Source organism: Stegodyphus dumicola, chromosome 2, assembly GCF_044657685.1.
Source record: "Stegodyphus dumicola isolate Sdum_Otavi_A_Nest chromosome 2, ASM4465768v1".
NCBI classification, from domain to species: Eukaryota; Metazoa; Arthropoda; class Arachnida; order Araneae; family Eresidae; genus Stegodyphus; species Stegodyphus dumicola.
In genome coordinates this window covers 253,967,162-253,994,082 of record NC_140769.1, presented here as the reverse complement: position 1 = coordinate 253,994,082, position 26,921 = coordinate 253,967,162, and the positions used below count along the sequence as shown (strand labels likewise).

Genomic DNA, 26,921 nt, shown 5'->3' with positions numbered 1-26,921 from the left:
ATTAAAGATGTAATTTTTATATGTAAATATTATAGTATACTGTTTATAAATAGTAAAAAAAATTATTTCTAGGAAAGTGGAATAAAGTTGATGGAGTATGGTTCAAGAAAACAACACGATAATACTGAAACTGAAAGGAAAACTTTTAAAATTCCATCCATATTAACTTTAAATAATGAGAATTCTAAGGCAGATAAAACTGATGATTCTTGTAGTAGCCTTTCTGAGGATGATGATGATAATGAATGTTTGGAAGAATTTTGGAAAAGAGCAGAAGTAAAAAATCAACGTAGACTGAAAATGCTACAAAATAAAAAAAATACAAAATTTTACAATCAATGAAAGCATTCAATTCTGACATAGTTGTTGCAGCAAATAAAAATTCTTGTTTTTGTTCCATTTGTATTTTTGTTGTATTCTAATAGCAATATTAAGATTTTTATATGGAGCATTTTCATCAGCCAACAGAATGTTAAAACATGTATTCAGAATAATGTGTGTAAATAAAGTTAAATTTGTTTTTATATAAGGTGATTTTGATTTGTAACAGTGTTCCAGATTTAAGATAATTATTATTTAATGGGATATTATGAATTTTATTAGTAGTCCTCTGTTTCATATAGAAAGTTGTTCAAAATTAATGAAACTACCCAACAGTGCTAATAAATTTGTATTCATTCCTAATAAGGTTATTGCAAATAGACTAGAAGACCGAAAATCTTCCAATGGCATGTTGGCAGTGATGCAGACGGCTTTGGCAAGTGCCTTCCCTATAGACAGAGAACTCTCGTGTTTATTGTCATAATAAATAAACAGTGGACTAGAATATATGAGTAAACAGATTGTTGAAGTTTGGAAAACAAAAATAAAAAGACAAAAAATATTTCTGTTACTAAACTTAGTTTTTCACTTATACTCTTATAATTTTTCTTCTTTCTGCACTAAATCTTTCTAGAGTTTCATAACTACAGCAAAAAGGCCAACTGTCTGGCATTCTACTAACCAGAATATTTTTAGAATTAAAAAAAAAAAAAAAAAAAATCACCTGAAAAGTAAAGTAAATGGAGATTTATAATTATAGAGCTTATTATGCTATCAGTATGCATATGTTGTCAGCAAACAGTGCGATTTATTGCCAATAATTGGTAAGCATGACATTGCAACATAATGAAAAGTAAAACCAAGGCGAGTTCTTTGAGTAGAATTCCAAGCAGAATATTTTAGAATTAAAAAAAAATTTTCCTTTCCAAAAGCTAATTAAATAAAGATTTAATATCAGTAGGCATACATTGTCAGCAAACAGTGAATTAGTTCTAATAGTGGTTAAGCATGACATCGGAATACAGTAAAAAGAACTTGCCTTGGTTTTATGTATAACCAAATTCTCAATAAGCCAGTTTAATTTTTGTAAACAAGGATATAAGTTCTGGTTTTTCTGTGCATTTGGAAAAACTATTAATATTTGGGATCTGCTTTTTATGGAACAGAATGCTTTAGAATATTTTCAGAGTTACAGGATCCTGGCATATATATATAAAAGGCACAATATGTGACTTTATTTGAAAAAGGAAAAACAGTGGAAATGCAGAGTGAAAAATTATAATAAGTAATGAGTTTTTAATGCTATATCTTAATTTGTGTATGTTTATTATCAAACTAAACAAAAACTCATCTATTCCTTCAAATTTCTCCCAGAATAATTGTGACAAGTTTGGTGACAGCTCTGTCAACGTTCATGTTTGGCATGATTTCATATTCAGATGTTTTCAAGGCTTATGTATTTTGGCTTTTATGTCCAAAATGCATTTTTTCTCCAAAAGCTTATATAATTTTAAATAAGGTTTTAATATATGCAAGTTGGGAACAAATAAAATTGTTTTTATAATTTTATACCACAAGTTTCTTCAATTCATTGGACTTTTCTGATATGAATTCCATTTTTTTTATACATTCACCTATGAATTTAGCATTTCACAAACTTTCACTGTATTTGGTTTTTCTTTCTGAGCAAGTCTCTAGTACATACTCAGCATACATAGCCCATTCAAGTGATCAACTGTTGCTATTGAGCGAACCAAGTTTTTACTTGGTGGAAGGTATTGTTGAGTGCTCAGTAGTCCATTGTTAAAACAGAAATAAGAAGATGATGTTTTGTTAGCAAAAAAACATCACATCTTTTATGAAGACTTCTAGTGTTATCAATCTTTACTTTCTTAAAAAAGTGTGCCATAATAGCGGTGGCCAATGCCCATAATGGTTAGTGCCCACCATTGGAAATTTAAAAAAAAAAAAAAAAAAAAAAAAACCTGAAAATTTAGGAAACGGAAGTTGGATAAAAGATTCATTTTCTGTTTTGAATGCTGTACTATATAATATTTCAGTTCAAAAACAGATCTGCTTTTAAACATTTCATATGACAGAAATTTCATAAGTTCAAAAAAGAAAACTTATGCAGTTTTTAATTAAAGAAAAAATAACTACAAGTGTATTTCCAGACAACATTTTTAATGACTTTCAACACATTGTATCTTTAAATTGAATTTTCAGCTATGCTATTAATTAAATATAAGACATGGCTGGAATTCGAACCTAACTGCTTAAAATTAGTGAAGAAAAAGTGAAAATATATATGAAAGTGTGATTGCAAGACAAAGTGCATACTGAAATTGGTTACAATAAAAAAGGCTCATTTGTCTCAATAATTCTCATTAATAATAAATCTTCATATTTGTTGTTATGTATTATTTACCCACTGTTTACTACAACATATAGTATATTTTATTATAGAGCTTCCATTTATGAATATGATTAAATAATATAAATCTAAAATATTTAATTCTTTAATAATAAACACTATTTAACTCTGCATTGATTTTAAATTGGAAAGTGATTTTATGATGGTACATGTATTTTTTATTCTTATTTATGTGGCATAAAATTAAAAAAGTTTGAGAATCCATGAACTAAGGAGTTATACCTGTATATTAGAATTTATAGAAATTTGTGAAAATACATAGTCAGTTAGTTTCAGATGAAGAGGATGAATTTTTAATAGCATTTTAGGATAAGTAAAGCTAACAATAATTTTTAAACAAAACTTTAAGAAAAATATTAATTTTTAATTTGATTCTATGTAATAGTTCCACAGTTTTTGATAACCTTAACTTTCATTATATGAGGTAACTACTTTTTCAAAAATTAATCACACTGAAACACATGATTATGCAAAACCTTAATCCTAGTATTCATATTATAATAAGAATTTTTTTATAAGTGCAATTTTTTATCAGTTATTATTTATGTTGAAGATATGTAAATTAAATTTTCCTCCTTTAAGATATTGGAAATATGGCATTTCCCCAATTTGCTGCAGCTATCATGTAGCTTAGTGGTGGTGTTTTTAAGCATGGGAATATCTGATTTTATGTTAACTTGCAGATACTTTACACAAATTATATTCAGTTATTTGACATCTTTATTCACAACTGCAAACACAAATACAAGGAAATTTCAGTGTTGAATCAAGCATGGAATTCAAATAGAATTTACTATTTATTAGTTAATAAAATTCAATTACATTTGCTATTACCAAATAAAAATAAAGCAGTTCATGTTCCTGAAATTTTAGAAAAAATTAACATTTACTTGATTTTTGTTCTATAGCTCATTAATTGTAAAAATCAAGTAATTTTTTTAACCCTCTTAACTGACTAAGGGTTTTGTTCTGAAACCTCAATTTTTCCCAAAATGACTTCTTGAGTTTTTTTTTTTTTTTATAATTTTTTTTATTTTAATGCCAAAATGCCTGTGGCCTATACCTCTTTATTTATTTACTCTTAGTATATTGCCTTAAATCCTTAAGCATACTTCAAGATGTACGTAAATATATTTCTTTAAAGACATTACAAAAATATTCTAGTTCTCTATATGTATGGCTTGGTCAGTCAGAGGGTTAAATTTTAAACATAGTTCTTTCAAATTTGAAATATGGCTAATTTTCAGTATAAGTGCTTTTGTTTCCAAGTAGAAAGAATTATTTCAAAAGGGAACAATGTTTCAATGGGAAAAAAATCATTTTGTCTTCGTCTCTCTCTCTCTCTGTATAGATACAAATACATATTAAAAGTATTTATTTACTTTATGCAGTTTGAATCCATAAATGCAAAATATTCGGATTTTATTCACTGGACAGAACAGAACAAAAATAAGCATATGGGGCACTTTACCAAATGGTAAAATAGGTCATTTCACACAGTACTACTGACTTAGAGCAGTAGCATGACTTCACAGAGTTTTCACACAGCTGCCAACTTTGAAATATAAAAAACAGAATTTCAGGAAGGTTTCCATGCAGGGTGACAGTGCTACTTTAAGGAAACTCTAAACTGATATAAATTCACTTTTTGATGCATAATTCAGGTTACTGAACTAATATAATATAACTAATTCTAAACATATTAATATTTAATTAAATATTCTAAATTTTATGTTCTTTTGCTAATTTTGTGCTATAAGCAAGTTATATTCAAGGAATGTCTTCATACCTATGTAAGAATGTTAGTTACACTACCATTCTTACATAGGTATTTGAGAAAACAGATATTCATAAATTCCAGTTAGTCTGAAGTTTCTGTAATTTTATAATTAATTTTTCTCTTTAAAAGTTAAGTAGCTATTTCATAGTTTTAAATAACAAAATCAGAGTTAAAAATGATTAAACAGTCAAATAAATAATTATAGGAATGTAATAGCAGTTATAATTTACAGTCTCAAATTGCTTGACATAACTCATATGTTATATTCTTTGAACAAAACCACATACATAGTTCTCACAAGTTGCATATAGTTAAAACTTATAGTTCAACATTTTTTAAATTTGAATCTGATGTTGATAAGAAATCCATTTGCTCAGGAATCAGCTTCCCAATTGGTTTCTTCGATTTCTGGAATAAATACTCTAATTAATATTACTACCTAAAGATGAAATAAGATTTAGTTCCACTTAGAAATAAAAATTCACATAACTAATCATAACAAAAACAGCAAATCATAATATACTATTGCTCACATATGTACATAATCTATTCCTAGGCATGTTACAATTATCTGAAAACTGTATACAGTACAAAATCCGTAATCTGGACTCGTCAGTACTTTGGCGATTCTGGATTAGGGGTTTTTCCGGATTATAGATCATCAATTTAAATCTGGTAAGATGGCATGCAGAAATTATACAATTAAAAATATGAAACCATAATTTATGAAATAAAGAGCAATTATGATCTAAAGGGTATCAAATATTACAAAAAAAGCTTAATATTTATTTGTTTACTTTATTAAACATTTCTTTCAATGCGCACATACGTAAAGCATACATTACGAGCATGCGTAATTCTCTACGCGCATGCATAAAGTTTGTGGCTTTGAAGTCCGGATTATAGATCATTCTGGATAATGGACGTCTGGATTACAGACTTTGTACTATATAAATAATGAATGTTCTATAATGATGTGATATTAGTATAACATGTAATATGTGTATATGGTGAAAGTTTAAATGACATATTATGCAAATTAAAGCATTACTTAATGTAATCTGAAATGTAACATACATTGTACACTAATTTTATTGCATACTCTCTGTTTCCCTGTTCTATTCATATATATGAAAGTGAGGAATTTTACTTAGCCAAATCGCAGAAGCAAGCAGTGAAAAAATATATTAAATTTAGTATTTTTCACTGCTTGTCCCTTATTAATTTTATTCTATTATAATTCTTTTATTAATTTGTTTTACATTATAAAAGCAAATTAATGAAAACCATGCTAATCATTAAAGTTCTATAAAAGCAATTGTAGACTGATCTGAACTTCCATGCAAAAAATTAAAAGAATTTCCAAATTATGTCTATTTTATGAAAAGTGTTGAAGCCACCAAATTATGCCACCAAAGAATTCAGCAAATATTCAGAGTATGTATACTGTCGCGTTTTTCTCTTCTGACACCAGTTGTTGCGTTATTTTCTTCCTTCACATTCGTACGGAGTCGTGTGGATTTGGAGTGAATAACGACGACACTTGGTGATGAAGTTTCGAAACTCGCTTTATTTACCAATATCAAACAGGACAGCTCCAAAACACTTTTACAGTCGTCAAAGATCTACTATAAACACATTGACACAATCAGCGACACAGCCTCCAGGTTATCAGGCTATCATGGTGGAGACGGCTTCACGGCAAAGCACTAGAGTACAGTTCGCGACTCTGCTTGGTCGTTCTCAGAACTCCACGTATTCTCGAGACTCACCACGCTACAACTCGTGATGCACTCAACGACACTCAGAGCACAGCTTCTGACTCTTCGGTTCAGTCATTCCTGGAGCTCAACACGCTCTCTCGACAATGCACTAACTGCGATACACTAACAGACTCCTTCTGTGAGCTCGACGACCCACTTGGCACTCGCTGCCCGGCTGTCAACTCGATCGACTCCGCAGGGATTGACTCACTAGATGAGACACCAACTCGATACTAACTCACACTCTCTGAAGCACACACTTGCTCGTAACTGACTGCGGACCTGCAGGGTTTATATAGCTATCAGCCTGTGTTCGAGAACATTCTGGGCTAAACCAGTAGGAATTCATTCCAAAAGATTCTCCATCTGTCAATGGGATATCGCCAATTTTGTCGCCAAATGGGCAAATTCTCGCCAAATATGGCAACTCTGAAACTGCTTTGCGGGGAAGCCATCTCACCGCGCCTGTACATTTCGTAACAATACATATATGTGTATGTATGCAGAGCTGTCATTGTGAAGGAGATGTAAGCACACAAGGATTTTTCGCAGATTTGTATGCTCGTACTTTTTTACGACATTCACTGTGCTTCTTGCAAGAGTTGGGTAAATTTTTATAAAATATCAAATAAAATGAGTAGCCACAAACATATGGATAAAGAAACAAGATAGAGACTTGTCAGTAGACTGGAGGCATATCATTAACCCTCTTGTTGCATAACTTTTTTTTATCAAAATAGGTTCAAAAATAGCATATTTTTTATTACTAGAGTTAAAATATACAAAATGTTTTTGTAGAAGTTTTTTTTTTCCCAATATAGAATTAGGTCATAAAAAAGGTTGTCAGAAAATTATTGAAGAATAATCATATAAAAACAAAATTTTTAAAATTAATCTTGGTTAAATTATGATTTATTTTATGAAATGCAAAGATAAAACATATATATACCAATGAAAATATGCAAAATATGTACAAAACATTTATTAAAAATGAAGTTTTATGATAAACTTCGAAACAAGGCTTGAGGCAAAGTCCTACCCACGCAAACATAGCACCAAATTCAAGTTTCTTTGAGAATTTTTTGGCCAGTTTCAGTTTTTTTAGCAGCAAACAGCACAAAGTCTACGAGGTTCTTTCTTGATGGGATTGTGGGTTGGCTAGCAAAATGTTGAGCAGTTAGTCTAATAGGATTGAAATTTGAACTATATACATCTTTGAGCTTTGAAAGTTCCAAGGCACTGGATATCAAAAAGACCTAGAGAAGTTGACCAAGATCCACAACAATGAATGAGAATCGTTAGTTGGAACTATCTGCACAACAACAGACTGCTGCAGCTGCACAGCTTTCACGAGCTGCCACTGGAACCCAAATTTACAGGTGAATCAAGATTCTGCATAAGCACTTATTCTCAGCTGTATGCGAAGAGAACCTCGAATGCGATACCATCCCTTCCTCATCAGGGAAAAGAATCTTTGTGGTGGTAGATGTGTAATGGTTTGGGCAGGCATTATGTTGGACAGCTGCACACCCTTGTATGTATTTGACACAGGTATAGAGAGATCTTCTGACCTTAACCCTATAGAGCATGTATTGGATGCCCTTGAGAAAGCAATTTCATCTTGTCATCCTTTTTTGAGAACCATCCCAGAGTTGAAAACTGCCTTGCTGCAGGAGTGAGATCGACTGGCATAGGGACTCCTCAGCTGTCTTCCATCCAGTATACTCAACCACTATGCTGTCACGTTGCACTACAAGTCTGGCTGTGAGGAAACTATACCCTATATTAGACTCATTTTCAGTTGGATGTTACAACATGTATTCTGGATATCCCTGCACTATGAGCTTTACTGATAATCATGCATACATAAAATGGCTTTTGGAAGGTACACATCTTTCTATGCTATAAATGTATATTCATATCATATTTCATTAAAATCTGCTGATAAATTTTTCAAAAATCTGCCGTAATGTGGAAATTTTCTTAATTTTGCACACGACTGTATTTATTCTCTCATGGTTTGGATTACATGAGAAGACATACAAGATGCATTTTGAATCTTATAACTATTTTTTGTTTAATTAAAAAAATTAGGGAGATGTAATAAAACAATGATACTTAATCATCAGATAAAGTGGCATAATTGTATCTACAAATTGTCTTCTCACAAATTTTGGAATAACGTGGACTGCTATATGTTTTTCCCACTTAACTGTGCATATGATAGAATGTTATTTTTGTTTATTTTATACAATGACTAATTTAATTAGAACTAACTATAAATTCGGTAGCATTATTATGATATTGTTGCCTTCAATTCTAGTAAATCCCCAAAATGTTCATTAAAAAATAATTTGTCAAGTATATAATTTTTTTAAATTTTATTTTATAATATTCACTTGCATAGCTCTAATAGAATTTCATATATGATGAGTAAAGCTAACAGCAATTTTTACATAAACATTAAAAAAAGGATTAATTTTTAAATTAATTTTATTTAATAATGCACAGTGTCTTATCTTAAAACCTTCATAATCTGAGATAAGTACTTTGTCAAAAGTTAATCACAGAAAAACGCCTGCTTATGCAAAACCTTAATCCCAGTATTTACATTATATCTTTGCTCATCGAAAATAATACATCTAAATTATAATCAGTAAAATATACATTCCTGTTGTTTTAACCTTTGGCTTATATGCTTTCAAAAATGACTGAAAGAATGTAAACAGTGTATGAAATTAAGGAATAAAAATCAACGTTGACTTTCAGTCAGCTTTTTAAAAACCTGAAGTTTTATATCAAATGAATCATCTTTTAAATAATTATTGAGAAAATTCATAGATGGTTCTAGATGTCATATTTATATTTAATGTACAACTTCATCATTTAGAAAAAATAGCAATTTATAATACAATAAAGATTAACCACGTTGTCACAAACTGGCACGAAATTTGCAACTGTTGAACATTATGCAAATTCTCAGCTACAGTTAATGTTAAAAAGCAGCTAAAATGATATGAATGATTATAATAATATTTTTTATGGTGTGAATTGACTATAGCTTATTCACAGTATTTGTATTTCACAATTTCACATATATTTTACAAATATATCAAAGTAAAACTTAATTACAGTGAACTTTCATTAATTCATTCATTTGAACAAAAGGATGGATTGATTCCAAATATCCCAGCTAAGAAACATCATATCTAAGCAAAGATAAGAAATTTTGATAATTCAATCCTGGTCAGTTTAATGAAAGTCCACTATATTTTTCATACAGTCAAACCTCTTTCCAAAGACAAGTCTCACTAATGACCAATTTTTGAATCGATATATTTTAGCCCACAGTGCTTACCAAAATTTATTTTTAGAAATTAAATGTTTTTAGACAAATGGATTAAAGAAATCTCCTTCAGTGACACATTAATTCTGAAAATGGAATTCAAGAAATAAAGATTGGAATTGTGAAAAACATAGAATCTGCAAAATGCATTTTCAACCCTTTCTTTAGTGACTTTTATGAAAAATGGGGCATAACATAAAAAGTAGATCTTGCAATGATATGAATCTTTTGTATTTTTGATAATTTTTATTTCTAAAGCTCTGATGTAACAATCTTTAATTAGATTATATCAAATTAAAAGATTTTACTTTCATGTGATCTAAGAACTTACAATATACTACTCAGTACAGAATATGTTTTCCTTAGTTTTCACTGAATTCATTAATGATTACATGAACAACAATGAACAATGTGGCTGAGTGATTTGATATATAATTTGATTGATTATTTGTCATGGTATCAAACTGCAAAAGATTAGGTTTAAAAAAAGTGAAGTAATCATTGTTAGAAAAAGATAAAGCCAGTTCTTGAAGTTTTTAAGAATACTTTTTACTTGGAAAAATATAAATTGAAATTGAAGAAACAAGAACACTTTGGATGTACAGTAAAAATTAAAGTATAAAAATAATAAAAGTACTAAAGATAAATATTACTGATTCAGTGGTCTTTCTTTGATTTTGTTTTGCACATACAATATGCATTTCTGTAAGTGGACCATTGTTAAAAGAGAAACTAATAAAATTGAATCATTGGAAAAGATTAACTGTAAAGCTTCAAATATCAAACTTTTAGTTAAGACAAAAAATATTATATCAAACTATTTTGGTTAAGTTAAAAATTTATAATCCCTACATTAGTGATAAAATGGGTTGAAAACTTATAAGTCTATAATCAAATTTCTAAATATGTGCTATTTATTTTTAGAGTAAAAATAAAAAGCCAAAGTGTTTTAAGAATAAATTTGGTGTGTACAGGAAACCCATTTAGATGATAACTAAGTTCTAATTGAAATATTAGATTGAATTTGATTAAAACATTGGAGAGGGGGATTTTGCTTTTCATTGATAGTGTTGTGTTTCATGCAGTTAAAATGTAGAAACAATTATCTGCCACCAAATACTATTTTGGTGTGCTAACCCCTAGATCATAAAATCACTCAAATATTTAAGATCATGTGAAAGAAAGGAGAGAGGACTGTTTAAGGAAGAACAAGGAGAGAGGACAATTATCTGCCACCAAATACTATTTTGGTGTGTTAACTCTAGATCATAAAATCAGTCAAATATTTAAGATCATGTGAAAAAAAGGAGAGAGGACTGTTATTCCAGTTAATGCTCCTAAAAAATCTGATTCAATGTAACTTGCCTGATATCTCAAACTGTGTGCAAAAAACAAGTCAATACGACGTATCAAAACTAATTTAACAGAAATAATCAAACTAAAACATGCTTTTTTTAATTTAAACTTTTAACAACAAAATTATTTTAAGGAAGAAACAAATCTGGAAAATAGAAAAGTTTCTAAGCAAATTTGGGAAAGTGTCAGAGAAAAGAGAAATAAAAATTGCTGAAGCAAACCAAGCACTATATGATCAAAGACACACTAAAATACACTAACATTAAAAAAAAAAAAAAAAAAAAAAAAGGTTACATGAATTGTAAAAATTCTAGTGGACTCATTATAATAATGTTTAAAATTAATTTTAAAAGAACTATAGCAGAAAAGCTTAAATACATATAATTTATTATAAGAAAAGGTTTTCCATATAGTATCATCTCAAGAAAAATAAATTTAGGAAAAAAAAAAAAAAAAATCTAAGTATTTTAAGTAGCATTTTACATCAGAATTCAAAGTATTTAGATTTCTGTTGTAATAAAAATTATTTAAAAACTGTATAAAATTTTTTTAACTGTAAAAATTCTAAAAGTTAAAATTTAAATTACCAAAAACGTACTCACTGTCATTGATCGCAGATTAATTGACTTTTCAAGAGGAACAAACCAATCTACTACCAATTAACAATAACCAAATTAAGTGAACATGTTTTGTCTTTTTTCCCAAGTAAGGATCAAATTAATTGTTTTGCTAGAGTTAGATCATAAGCTATGAACAACACTCTCACAATATTGTAAAAACAATTAAAAAATATATACATAAAAATAATATTCTGCAAGTTTTATATATATATATATATATATACACAAAATTGTTGCAACATATTATTTTTTATAATTTTTGTTATACATTGCAGCTATTTTATGTCTCCCAACATTTCCTACATTAAGGTTAGAAAGATTTTTTCTGATATGTTTGTTATTTTATTTATTTTGCAATGTATTGCTGATTAATTACATATGATTATTTTATAATCATACTGTTAAATTAATATTAGATTTTTTACACACAATACTGCTTTTTAGTGATTACTACCCAATAACTATTTGTTCTGCTAGTATCTGCTAACAGGAGGTTTGAATGCATTATCAAAATTTAAATCAAGAAGTTCTAAATTGTCTAAGAATTTCTATACCATTTTTTCTCGATATTTCAACATTTCTTCTTTTAACTTGTTAAGAATTGATACATTAGGTTTATTTGCACATGCTTTACTTTGTAATTCTGTTATTCTTTGTTCTTCTTCCTGTTAAGAATAATAATCATATGGATTTAGAATGAAATATAAAGAAAACAAATGAATTACACACATTAAGATGCATCAGATTACATTAATAACATACAAATGTTTTGAAAATACTGTTAAACTCTGTATCGAGGGATTCATAAGAATTATTGATTATAATTGATAAATGCAAATTTCTGGTTTCAATCACCAATTCATAAATTCATTTACTTCTTTAATATTTGATGCAACTAAAATATAATTTAAAATGAAAAATATCTTTCAAAAACTGTGCTTTGTTTTCAATTATATTCTGTTATGATTAGAAATAGCTGCATAGATACATAAGATGACATTCACAGACAGATGTTACCAAAACACACAAAGCATAATGGACTTAATTCTTGTGATGCATATTCTTCACACAATATTATTGTGGGTGAGATATGTACTCCATAATTTTGCATAGTTTACATATCTTTGGACAATGGTTGAGACAAGTGACATATGCTGGCAAAGCAAGTGGAAAAGGAGAAGGTAAGTGCACATTTAGCAGCAATCAGATATAGTTGAAAGTTTATTTAATCTGAGTTAAGAAAAAATATCTGCATTGCTAGGCTTACATAAGATGGAATGAAGCATATTAATTTTCAGATGATGTACTTTATATACAGTGGCTCCCAAAAGTGTTCGTACACTTATGATTTTCATTGAAATAGGGCTCTATCCATAAATTAAAAGTAAACTTTCTGAATGAGATTTTAATAATAAGATCTATAATCTATTCATAAAAAATTACACGAAATATTTTTTAAATATAGCGACATTTTTGAGAAATTAATAATCAAAAAATGACAAACATTTTATCTCACAAAAGTCTTCATACACTTTAAAAAAATCTTGACATAATAGTAAATATTTTCATTTTTTATTAAATTAATATTAGTATTCATTCTTCCATCATGGCTGTTTCGAGTTTGCTTTTCGTTTTGATGTCATATTTTCGTACTCTAACCTCCAGCTCTTTCCAAATGTGTTCTATGGTGTTTAAATCTGGCGACTGAGGTGGTGTTTTCAAAAGCTGTGGACAATTATAGAGACACTACAGGCGAACGTTGAGAGCCGCATACTTAGGATCGTTATCATGATTAAAAATAAAGTTGTTTCCAATATCCAAATTTTGGGCTAATAATTTTGAATTGTCTCCTAAAATATTTAAATAAAGAGAATGATTCATTATCCCATCAATAAATACCAAATTACGTAGTCCTGATGCTGTCATGCCACCCACACAAGAATACTTCCACCGCCACGCTTAACTGTTGCAACTAAGTTCTTAGAATGAAGTTCCTCATTTTTTCTTCTCCATACAGTTATTCAACCATCAGAACCAAAAATGTTAAATTTGCTTTCGTCAGCAAATAGGACATTATTCCAATACATTTTGGGTGTATTTTGCGAATGAAAGCCTAAGCTTTCTGTTTTCCTCACTAACAAAATTTTTTTACAGGCATAATGCCCATGTAATCCAGCTTCTCTGAGAACACGCCGAACAGTTTAAGGTGAAATTGAAGTAGAAAACTTTGCATTAAATTCTGCAGAAACTTTTACAGCACTCAAACGTGGATTTTTCACAAATTTTCTAAAATAAATCTCTCATCACATTTAGTTAACTTTCTCGGTCGACCTTTTCTTACCTTGTTTTTAATCCAATTTTCTTCTTTAAAGCGTTTTATCACATATTGCACTGTAGAATGGGATAAATTAACTAATGTAGCAATATATCGAATTAATTTACCACATGGTGAAAAATTATCAATTTTTAAATGCTGTTTGTAATTTCTTTATGACTGCGACCCATTTTTCAATAATAAATAGAATATTATGAAGTAAACAATTAAAAAAAGCCAACGATTTTTTAAATGCCACCACAATGCAAAAATTTAAAAAAAGCGGCAAATGATAATTTTAATTTTGATTTTATCCAAAAATATTTCAGTGTACGAAGACTTTTGCGAGATAAAATGTTTATCATTTTTTGATTATTAACTTCTTAAAAATAAAGTTTCACTATATTTTAAAAATATTTCATGTAATTTTGTTACGAATAGATTATAGATCTTATTATTAAAATTTCATTCAGAAAGTTTACTTTTAATTAATGGATAGAGCCCTATTTCAATGAAAATTATAAGTGTACGAACACTTTTGGGAGCCACTGTATATATATGTGTGTGTGTGTGTGTATGATAAGAAATATGTATATCAGCTTCATACTTCATTTTAGCAATAGACTTTTAATTCCTCATTATTTGGGTATTTCCTCTCTCTATTCTAAAAAAAAATTAATAGCATTTCTGGACTGTATCAATTCTAAATAAATGTTGATTATTGTGCTCATCGTGCTGTCTTCCTATTGCAACATTACAAAAAATGTAAATGTTCTGGGAAATAGGCAGAATTAGAATGTAAATTGTGGCCACAAATGTCAATTTAAATAAAAATGGAATTTAATCTGCTTTGACTATCATGTTTCCCAGTCATTAAGGATTTAATATTCTACGTAATCAGAATTCTTCCTCTTTGGTATATATCTACATTCTAAGCTATCAAATGGCATCAGTATTTCTGCATTTCTACATCTCAGTGTCCCTACATCAGTATTTCTATATTTATTTTTACTATATATATATATATATGTAATAAAAATAAATTTAGATGATAAAATTAGATATAAAATAAAAAATAAGTTTAGATATAAAATGATATAACAAACTCAGAAGTGACCAATAGGAATTTTGATAGTGTACAAGTGTTGATTTAATTATTACTCATGATCATCCCCAGTTCAACACGAGGCTAATCCGGTTCTTATAAATCACAACGCAATGCTAAAAGTTAGGTTAGATTTTAGGTAAATTTAATTTGTGTGAGGTGTATTCTTAAAAGGCACCTTAACACTTGAAAACACAAATATAATTATAATAGGAGTTGTTTTCTCCACTGAAGATTGAGATTAGAATCTGCCCAATCTGGAATAAAATAAAGCTTTTTTTGCAGACATTCTGCAGCTAAACGAAAGAAAGAAATCTAATGATATTTTTTTACAAAATTGAGGTATTTTATATTTATTTCGCAGCATACATAAGGAAAAAATATGTGCATTAAATTTCGTGATGTCATCATACTGCCAGAATTAATTTCAGGATTATGCCAGAGAAAATTTCCTGAAATTTGGAAATATTATTTACTAATGATAAATAAATTTAGAGGGAAGAAGCAACATTAAATGATATGAATAACATAAAAATAAAGATAATTACTTTAAAATTTAATTAGAATAATCAACGATATTTTAGCGAATATAGTTATATTACATGGTTATCCTAGATGATTGATTACTATTTTTTTATTTTACTTCAAAATGACAAGGTATTTATTAAAAAGAAAAGAAAAGAAAAAAAAGATTTTCCGGTAAAATCCTAGTATACGATACAGCCTTCGCATGATTTTGAAAATTGTCGCGAAGAACAAAATGACCCGTTTACTGCTCATCATCATGTCGCCAAATCCCGCTGTACCATACATTGAGATTATTCTCACCAAAGAACGTCTATGTAAAGAGCGGAGGGAAAATTTGCCAAGGGATTTGACGACGGAACGGCCAGAATTTCCCTCTCCGCGATGTGTACAGGAAATTGAGAAACACGTGTTAAGAAGAAACGTTCTTTGACAAAAAAGAAAACTACGAAAATCCGTTTTTAAATTATTGCGAAAAATCCAAGAAGAAACGTTTTATCAAAGAACATTTCTTCTTGGATTTTTTGCAATAATTTTAAAAACGGATTTTCGTAGATTTCCCCCCCCCCTCAAAATAACTAATCCATGAATTAATTTACTTGCGCCAAAAAATATTTTCTTTTCCTTTAAAGACATTTTAAACGATATTCATTTTATGAACTCTTGATAACGTGACCTTCGAACTTCAACACCGGTTTCGAGCTTTGGCGACAGATATATCGCGCATGCACAGCTGTTTCCCGCTATGATGGAACTGAGCCACGTCTGTTGCAGAGAGGTTTTCCTTCTTTATAATGCATATTTTTTTAATTCTAACCTTCATGGTACCGTATACTAGGATTAAACACATTTTGTTTTATACGAGAACAGGTACTTTCTTTAGTTCATGCACTGAACATACGATTCTCGAGGTTACTGGAAACCAAAAGTTGCGGGAAACTTGCTTTGCCTTTCTAAAAAGACAATCAAATTGGAGCTGCAAAAATTGGCTTTATGCCAGCTGCCCGAATGACACTCACGTGATACACAATTCGCCAAAAAAGTGATCTCTTCTGACATCGGCGCAAAACTTGCCTTTTTTTAGCGGGATCGTTGTATGAAATTCACTGACTTTTCCAGATTTTGACTAAAACACTTAAATTACCTGACTTTTCCCTGAATTTTTTGGTCAATTTCCGAATTCCCTGACTTTTCCCGGTTTTCCAGGTAGCGTGGCAACCATGTAAGAATCATATGGCATAGATTAGTTTCGAAATGACGCAGTGCAAAGAGAGGTTACTATTTTTAGAACTGAGAAGGGAAATTTACATTGCTAATTTAATCTTTTTACACATTCTTTATTTTTATTACATATATATTATTGTAGTACAAAAATGTATATTTTATTTTTACTTATTTATTTTTGCTCAAAGTGTGAAGTGGAATGAAATGTAAGTTCAGAACTCCTTAATTATTTGGGTTTTGATGTTTCAAATCATTACTCCTTGATAAGTTGATGTGAGGCTTTGAAATTTGAATTATTAAACTACACTGGTTTCAGAAAAAAAAATCACAAAAATAGTGATAACTCATTAAAAATAAGCTAGTCTCTATAAAATTTGAATATGTTGTGAAATAAGAGTGTTCAGTAAAACTGCAGTATGCAAATCAGTGGTGCTGCAATCAAAATACGTCATCTGCGAGGAGCATAAAATTGCACCTTTGAAAGCAAGCCTTCATATTCCTCTGTCATACTGAGATAAGAAATTTCACAAATAAACCTTCTCTCCTTTGAAAACTAGTTTTCCGGAAACCCATATCACAAGTAGAAAAATTGTGAAATCTTGGCAGAAGGACAAGCGTTTAGGAGCTATAGGACCCACAAAGTATCAGTAAAATGTTGGAAACATAACAGCAAACATCGCTAAAATGCTCATTTGGAATATTTATATGAACTAATAATATGCTAAGAAGGTGAAGATCTCAATATAAAGGAAAAAACAACTTGTTAAAAAGAAACAATATACATTGGGATGTTGAAAATGTGAACTGTTATCGACTTCAAGTGAAATGTATTACAAGAAGCAATCAAGGTGCAATTCATAAAATAAACACTGAGACAGGCAGAAAGACAGTTAACATTGTGCACATTTCACAAAAGCAATAGCCTCACACTTTGCACACTCATCATTTGTCAGTGAATCAAAGCAGTAATCCATAGGCACAATCCATATTCCAGGTTCCAAGTATCCGTCCTTATAAAAAGCATACTTAATCAAGTTCTTGAAATGATGAGCACTGAACTGATATAGTGAAAAGTCTGTAATCGCTATGCCAAATGTGCTCTGTCTCGATAATGATTGTGTCCATTATGTAACAAACAAAAGATTTGTAGTGTCTGAAGAAATGAATATTCAGAGCTGGATCTTTCCCGCACATCCTTCAGGTACCAGTTCTTTTTGTAGGACTTTACCATCAAGTACCTTGGAAGCAGAAGATGCATGGACATACAAGAAATAGAGACGTCATTATGGGAATATGTCCATCTATACACACTTTAATGATACTTTATGGGTCCTATAGCTCCTAAATGCTTGTCCCTAAGACTTCACAGTTTTTCTACTTGCGACATAAGCTTTCAGAAAATATATGAGTTTCCGGAAAACCGGTATCAAAGGAGAGAAAGTTTACTTGTCAGATAGTCAATTCATAACAATGACCTGCAGGCATCATTTGCATGAAGAACTGTGATGGAGACCTATTGAGAGACTAGAAGCAGAACCAAGTCAGACAGAAGTGGCTAAGTGATTAAATGTGAGTCATTCTGTAGTTCATAATAGACTTTGGCAACAACTTCTAACCACAAATTTGGCATCCAGGAAGTTCAACCACTATGATGAGAGTTTATAACCGATATTTGTTGTTATGTGCCCAAAGGAGTAGAAGCGCAACTTCAACTCGTACCTTTCCTTACTACAGCTACCAAAAGGTTGGTGTCAATGTCAACCATGCACAGAAGGCTTCACCAAGGAGGTCAATACACGAGGCGACCAGCCACTTTCGTGTTATGTCATACAAGGGAACATTTGAGGTGGGTGCGTCAACATTTCCACTGGATGGCTGAACACTGGAGAGATGTTCTCTTTATGGATAAGTCCAGGTTTAGCCTAAAAAGGGGTAGTAGGCATTATTTAATTTGGAGAGAACTAGGAACTCATTATCATCCATCAAATGTCTGCGAAAGAGATGCACACAGACCTCTTTATCTTTCCATATAGAACCATGAATACTCAGCCCTATGGAGATGACATTCTTGATATTTATGTGCATTCTTTACGCTAGGGCAACAGGTGATGATTTCATTCTACAGGACCACAATGCTAGACTGCATAGGATTTAGATTGTGGATGATTACCTTCAGCAGCAAACAATTCAGCCCATGGAGTGGCCAGCTCGAATCACCGGACCTAAATCATATTGAACATATTTGAGATGTTTCAGGAAGACCTATAGCTGCTTTCATTCCTCTTCAGATCCTTGCCATGCATGCAACTGCTTTGCAACATCAATAGCTCTCACTGCTGTATTGCTTATAGGGAAGATCACACTCCATATTGAAGGTAAATTTCTTACACCAAACTGACATATCTCATTTGTTCATTTTATACATACGCTAATTTCTATAACACCATAATAGTCTGGTAATTTCTTTTTATGTTATTTTATACCTTACTGTCATGTATCTAGCTGCATTAAGTCAAACAGCTGTCTGCGAGAGCCCTGCAAGTGAGAGAGACGACAGTTGCATGTTAGCCTCAGAGGAGGAAGGTGGTAGATTTCGCTATGTTGCAGAAGCAAGGTACTGCTCCGAGTTTACTATTATTCTTTGAACGTTATTTTTAATAAATATTTGTTTCGTTTTTTTTAATGGTGTGTTATTGAACCATGAAGCCATCACACTTACTGTGTGTTGTATACTGTGAGTCAATTTCATTAAATTCTACAGGTAACTTTTTGAGTAATATCATTTATGTGATTTTTCCTTAATTAATGATAACCAGTGTTATTTGTTCACTTTTCAAATATACGAGATAACATTCCCATGTTAGTCTAAATGTATATTTTTATCTAGTATCCTATAAGACATTTTACTATTTTGCTTGCGCTATCATTATTGGTCATTTCTATCAATAAACATATTAAGCTTTAAAACAGCCCTTTTAGGCAACTATTAAAATCTGAGCTTAAATTTATACAAGTAAGAGATAATATGATGTAGCTACTAAGATAATGATCATACATAATAATAATGACTCACAGTCAAGTAATTTTTTTACCTTGCTACTACATTTTACAGACCACTACACTAAACCTGAGCATTGTGTACTATATTAAATTAAAAAAATTATTATTTCTTATCACTATCTGTTACTATCATACAGTAATGTTAATTTTATATGCATGTAATAAATTTTAGTTTCATAATCTATTAAAATGCTCGGAATATATATTCCTGAAACCAAGTTTTTAATGTCTGTTCAAAGTTTAAAATTTTAATCTTGGAAATTTAAAATTTATATTGCAAAAACTTCATGTTAGCCAATAAAATTTAATATTCTTTTTATTAAAATGGAGAAACATATGCCTTTGATATGGCATTTTCTCTTTCTTATCTCTCACTTCAAACTTTCATCTAATAACCAATGATTAATATTAATTTTAAACTAGTATTTTATTATGTAAATCAGGAAGGATTGTAGTATTAACATCATAAATGACACAAAATCTTTCAAAATGCTTTTTCCAAATGAGCTGCAAAGTTTTAAATGAGAAGCTTTGTTTTGCTCAAAATAATGGATGTGTTAAAAAACTCAATAATATACCTAAAAAAACTCAATAATAAGCCTAAAAGTAACAAGTATCATTGAATATTTCACTTTATTAATATATGGAAACAAATAATAAATAAATAAATAATCACATTCTAATTGCTGAAATATGCATGGTTGAATTTCTGAGTATATGTCAATAGTGTAACAATAAAGAAATTCACATTTTTTTAAAAATAAATGTGTTTTTCCTTTCCTAAGTATTTATTTAATAATGTGAAAACTGTAAGGGGAAGAGGAAGAGACATAAAAAAGAAAGACTTACTTTTTTTTCTTTTAATGTTTTACAGGATCCTTTTCCATACATTCGCAATAAAGAACCCCAAGAATTAATATGAGGATGTAATAGCTACAAGAAAGATTTATGTTTAGTTTTTACTTTTAGTTATTTATCATTTAATTTACAAATGCATACAGAATGCTTCAAAACGAATAGCAGATTTTACATATATGCAGTATTGTTTTAGCTTAAATTACTGAAATATGGCAGGACAAAGATGAAAATTTAGTACAGACATTCATAATTTAACATCAATAAAATGGTCAGTGTAACATCACTTAACATCCTAATTGTGCATTAATTATAAAAATTAATTACTACAGCAGTTTATTGAAATTCTTGTACTGTGGTCATTAAAAACAGTACACATGAAACATTTATGATGAACTCAAATATGCACTGCTGGCCACCGAAACTGCAACACCATAACATATTGATCAAGTATCAAATGATTAAATTTATAGACTTCTCTGAAGTGTGGTTCCTTCCAAAATCAGTAGCCAGAGTAGCCACCATTGTTGGAGATCACCGCTGCTACACGCCTCAGCATTGATTCAAAGAGACTTTGGATGTGTTCTTGGGGTAGAGCAGACCAAGCAGCTTCCACACGTTGCCAAATTTGATCTGGTGTGGCAGCTTGGGATGTAGTAATCTGGGTCAATCGTTCAGCAACCATGGACCACATGTTTTCTATTGGCGAAAGATCCGGAGAGCGAGCCAGACAGGGAAGAAATTCAATCTGGCGATTGATGAAGAACTCTTGGACAATGGGTGCCACGTGTGGCTGCGCATTATCCTGTTGAAATATGGCTGTGGGCAAGCCCTGAAGGTAAGGAAGGACAACTGCCTCCAATACCTCGGAGATGTAGCGCTGGCTGTTTAAAGTACCTGCAATGCATATTAGAGGAGTGCGAGAGTGATATCCAATACTGCCTCATACCATAATACCCAGTGCAGGACCAGTGTGGCGGTGCATAATGCAGCTGTTCAACATCCTCTCTCACGGTGTCTCCAGACTCAAATACGACCATCGTGGTGTTGCAGATAAAGCGTGACTCATCAGTAAAGACAATTTCATTCCATTCTGCCGCCCACATCCTGCTTTCATTGCACCATTGGTGGCGGAGACGTCTGTCATTCTACATCAAGGGTACACGAAGCAATGGACATCTCGCGGACAGACCACTCTGCTGTAAACAGCATCGAATGGTATGCACAGACACTGGATGATGCGTTACAGACTGAATGTGCTGTGCTATGATTCGTGATGTGACTGAGCGATCCGTCACTGCCATGCGCTCAATGTTCCTGTCATCACGTGAAGTGGTGCACTGAGGTGGATGTGATCGAACACGTCGGTCCGTCGTACCCTCCTGCATCCAATGGTCACTTATCCGCATTAAAGTTGTTTGGTTTCATCCAACACGACTACCAATTTCGCTGAAAGATAATCCACACTCTTGGTAGGCCACTATCCTTCCTCTGTTGAACTCGGATACTTGATCAAATGATGATCGCCGTTTACTAGAAGGCATAATTGATCCTTTTTTTTTTTTTTTTTTTTTTGAAAACATCGAAATCATCGAATTTAAAATCATTTTAAAATCATCGAAAACTCCAAGCCTTAAATAACACTTTGATGTGCGTCTGTGCTGAAATTCTAATCATTTGCATATCTCACCTCCGCTAATGCATGTTGTAAATTTCCTGTTATTTGCATTCTTCCTGCAGGGTGTTGCATTTACGATCAGCAGTGTATATAAGGAAAAAATCAGGAGGATTTCATGTCTAGAGATCTGAAAGGACAAGGTAAAAAGCATCTTGTACCTTGTACAGTTCATTCAGCAATAAAGAAATGTTAAGTAGTATATCTGAACTAGGAATAAATCTTTCTTCTTTTCCTTTCGACATGTTATTTTGATACATTTTTCGACAGAAAGATAGAGATTTGGAAGAAAGTGAAATCTGTTCTCCCTCCACCCAAAAAACAATCCTTATTTTATATTTTAATAATGACTTGATATTTACATAAACAAATTAGAAAAACCTAATGTTTTCACAGATCATATTTTAAGGGAATTAAAAGGAAAATATATGACGGTTATTTAGAAAGTAACCTATGTTTTGGCATGCAGCAACGAGAGATGGTGTTAGCATCCCAATATTGGTGTCTAATGAATACTTACACATGTAATCGTTGGCGGTATGTGTTGCCTCCGTGTTTTTCACTGTGAAGGTTTAAAATGTGTGTGGCATTAGAAAATAATAATTTTGTGAAATAGACGAGACTCGGTATGTTCGTGATTTATGAGACAAAACAACAGTACATGGAGTGGGGTCACACAAGTTCTCTCATAAAAACAAGGAAATGTTTGCAAACATTGTCATCAAGAAAGATACTGGTAAATATTGGGACAGGGAAAGTGTGCTTCTGGTGGATTACCTCAAACGTCGTGAAACAATAAATAATAAAAGATATTGAGAAACATTTAGAAGAAAGCTAAGAAGAGCGATACAAGACAAGTGTCGAGGAAAGTTGAGTTAAGGATTTTTTCATTCATGACAAAGCACGCCCCCACAGAGTCATTTGAACTCGACGGCTATTGGATGGTTTTGGATAAGAGCTATTGGATGGAGAACGTAGAGTACTACGTTCATCTGCCATACAGGCTGAACCTAGTTCCTAGCAGTTTCCACACATGAAAACCTGGCTTGTAACACAGCACTTCAGTGATAATGAGGAACTCCATGCAGGTGTCTGTGCATGGTTGAAGTATCAGGTGGCAACATTCTATAACAATGGAATTGACAAGCTCATGTATCATTGTGATAAATGTTTGAATTTATGCAGAGATTATGTAAGAAAAATAGCTGAATAATGTGCCTTTCAAATATGGGTAATAAAAAACATTTACTTTCATTTTCTTTAAATTCCAAAACTCAAGTTACTTTCTGTACGATATAACTACTAAACTTTAATTCCTTTCTTTTTCAATGTTAGGAGGCTTTATTAAAAATCGATTATAAAAAAAAAAAAGGAATATATGCTTTCATCATTATTAGCACAGAAGGATTCTTCTTTGATAGCATAGTTGCCAGCCTTGAAATATGAAAAAATAGGTAGTTCTTGTGCCAGAAACCCAGAGTTTTGGGGAGGTTTTTGTATTGCATGACAGCATCATTTCAAAAGAACTCTAGATTGGTTTAATTTACTTCATCATGTGTTATTTCGGTAAGGCAACTATTTATAATACAGTTCTTACATAGAAATATTAATATTTAATTAGATACTTTACATTTTATGCTCTTTGCCTAATTTCATTTTGTAAATCTTTTATCACTTTTATACTGAGAAAACCCTGAATACAGAAAGAAAGCTTTACACAGAACACAAATAATTAATGTATGTACTATTGAGTAGATAAAATTAGTAATATGGCACATATTAATGCAAAAACAGGCACATAATTGACGCAAAAATAAACTTCAATACAAATATTAAATGATTAAACATTTGTTGAAGTTTCACAAAAAATTTTACTGATGTCTATAGTAGATTCAGACAATTCAGATCAAATAAAATTTAATGACAGAAATTATACTCAAAATCATTAGGAATGGGGGAATGAAATTTTCACAATTTAAGTTTCATTAATTCAATAAATTTCATATACATCTGAAGAACATTGTTATAAAGGCTAAAATTTAAAAATTCTGAGATTCAGTGATTTATGCCATGATGAGGAGGTAGCTCGAAAAACCAGGAGAGTTGGCAGTTGTGATATGTATAGTATCATGATAAACAGCAATTTTTAGTTCATTTATATGTTTATTCTTTACTTTATTCAAATAAGTATATAATAATAATTTTTACTTCAAAAATATATAAAATCATTAAAAGGAAATAAATAAATACAAAATTAATATCTGATTATCAAATATCCATTTAAAACAAAATAAGATTAAATTTTCATGAAGGCTAAAATTCAAAAACTCAGAGATTCAGTGATCTACTGGAAGACGTAGAGGTGGTTAAAAAAACCAGGAAAGTTGGCAGTTATGTATAGTGTTATGATAAACGGAAACTTTTAGCACACTTATATATTTATTCTTTACTTTATTTTGAATAATTATATATTAATAATTTTTACTTCAAAAATCCTCAAAAGGAAATCAATGTAATAAGAATTAATATTTGATTACCAAACATCCATTTGAAACAAAATAAGATTAAATTAATATTATGTTATTTCCAAGAAAACGCAGATTGAAATGTCCCCCCCCTTTTTGAGACATGAAAAAGTCACGAAGCCAAAAAGGCTTGGCTGATATAGGCTAGTTCCTTTAAATATTGTAGCAGATTTTTTTTTTTCCAATAACAGATTGTGAACAGTTACATTTTTGTAACAGAGTCCATTAGTCTATACTAAGGCCAGATGTGGTGATCTCTTTATTATGGAGGCACCTAATAGCTGGGCCACCACTGCCTCCTATGATGGGACGGACAGTTACAACCATGCCTTCTCCGGGATTCGAAACCAGGCCCTTCAGCATCAGACAGGCTCCCCTAACCACTATACCGTCTGGGCGGCAATGATTATAGGATACTCTATATTTGGATAGCAAGTTAGAATTACACTCATTTCTATTTCACACTTATTGAATTAAGTTTTTCAATATCTTAATTGAAAAAATAATCAAAATTTTTAAAAGAAAGTTTGTCATGAAAATTTAAAAGATAGAATCATGGTATTCCACAAGCCAAAATTTCAGACATTCCTTCAAATGTGTAAAATAATTAAAATCAAAGTATTGTAAGAAAATAGTACATCAGATACCACAGTTTTGAAAATAAATAATAAAAATTGGTAAACAGCCAAAATAGTATTCTTATTCATATTTTAGTGATGCATGGACAAATTTTTTATGATATAAATTAACATTAATAAATATCATTTTTTAATGACACAACTTACACATAATACTTTAAGCTTAGCTACAGCTAATTTACTTTCTATTTTTAAATTCATAGCATACTGCAAAAGAGTTTAAATCTTACTGACCTTTTCTTATACCATAAATTATACTCATATTATGAAAATCTACCCTTAAAAAATTAGCACAGCATAATGAAATCATATCAAATTTAATTAGAACTTCATTAGAAAAATTTGTTTGAAGAAATTTCTGTACCTGAAGAATAGCTTGTGAAGCTCTGTGTTTTCCATCTCTTTTATTTTTACATACTACCTAGAAGTGGAAAGCAAATAATGATAAGATAAATTACATAAGCATACAAGTAATTCAAAAATTATAATAAGGCTGAAATAAGTTTACTTTTGGCTTTTTATAATTTAGAACAACATAATCAAAATTGTTACTAGTTTTGAATTAATCGCAATTTATTATTTTAAATCGAATTTTTTTATTAAGTATTTTTATGAAAAAAATTTTTACATTCACCTTTCTGATCATTTTTCATATATAAATTATTATCGTAACTGTAATAATTGTTCTGAGTTCTGATGAAGCATTTACATTAGTCCTGTATTACATGTAAGATTAGATATATAATGTAATATACCAATTGTATTTAGATAAATTTATTTAAGTACAATAAATTTATTAAGCACGATTTGCTAGTACACAAAAGATCAAGGCAATAGAACCAATCAATTTAAAACTGAAAATTGTAATGGTAATAGAAGAAATATGAGGGTTACAAACAAATTTAAAATTTAAAAAAGGTTATGTTGATCCAATATAATTAAAGAGAAAGTGAGAGGAAGTAAAAGTTTGCAGTAAGATAACAAATCAATATTCTGAGTGAACTACGAAGAAGATATATCAGTGCTCTTGAATGTTTTCAAGAAGTGCAGTTAGTGAATTCTCTGAAGATAACATATTGTTGACATTCATTTTTTTAGAGTTATTGCAATTTGCAGTCACATTTTCCTAGTGAGTTAATAAGCTATTGCACTAATGAGTATATTAATGGAACTAAAATAATTTTTGGAGTCAGAATGATACTAAGAATGAAATATTCTCAACTTCATATAAATTCAAGTGCAAAAACTTAAGTCTCTTTGATGTAATTATGCTTTAATAAATAAGGTTTTATCAATGTTCAAAGTAGATATTTATTTAAAATTTTTAAATAACATGTTGGTTTCTGTAGCCTTGTCTGAAAATAATTATTTATTTAGAAA

The 26,921-nt window shown here is 30.5% G+C and overlaps 2 protein-coding genes across 10 annotated transcripts in view; one reads left to right on the top strand and one right to left on the bottom strand.

Annotated features, from left to right (window-relative positions):
• LOC118183454 (uncharacterized) overlaps nt 1–529 on the top strand; it is a 43,565-nt gene extending 43,036 nt beyond the window's left edge. The window contains exon 6 of the mRNA XM_035352998.2: nt 73–529. Coding sequence (XP_035208889.1) covers nt 73–342 — 270 coding nt within the window. The 3' untranslated portion in view covers nt 343–529. The remainder of the gene's footprint in view (nt 1–72) is intronic.
• Nucleotides 530–3,452: 2,923 nt separating this feature from the next.
• pasha (microprocessor complex subunit partner of drosha) overlaps nt 3,453–26,921 on the bottom strand; it is a 93,312-nt gene continuing 69,843 nt past the window's right edge. For all 9 annotated transcript variants that reach the window (XM_085812049.1, XM_085812052.1, XM_085812053.1 and 6 more), the window contains 4 exons: nt 25,906–25,962; nt 20,698–20,781; nt 12,175–12,285; nt 3,453–4,943 (listed from right to left, as the gene is read on the bottom strand). In XM_085812049.1, the coding sequence (XP_085668175.1) occupies nt 4,854–4,943; nt 12,175–12,285; nt 20,698–20,781; nt 25,906–25,962 (342 nt within the window). In that variant the 3' untranslated portion in view covers nt 3,453–4,853. The remainder of the gene's footprint in view (nt 4,944–12,174; nt 12,286–20,697; nt 20,782–25,905; nt 25,963–26,921) is intronic.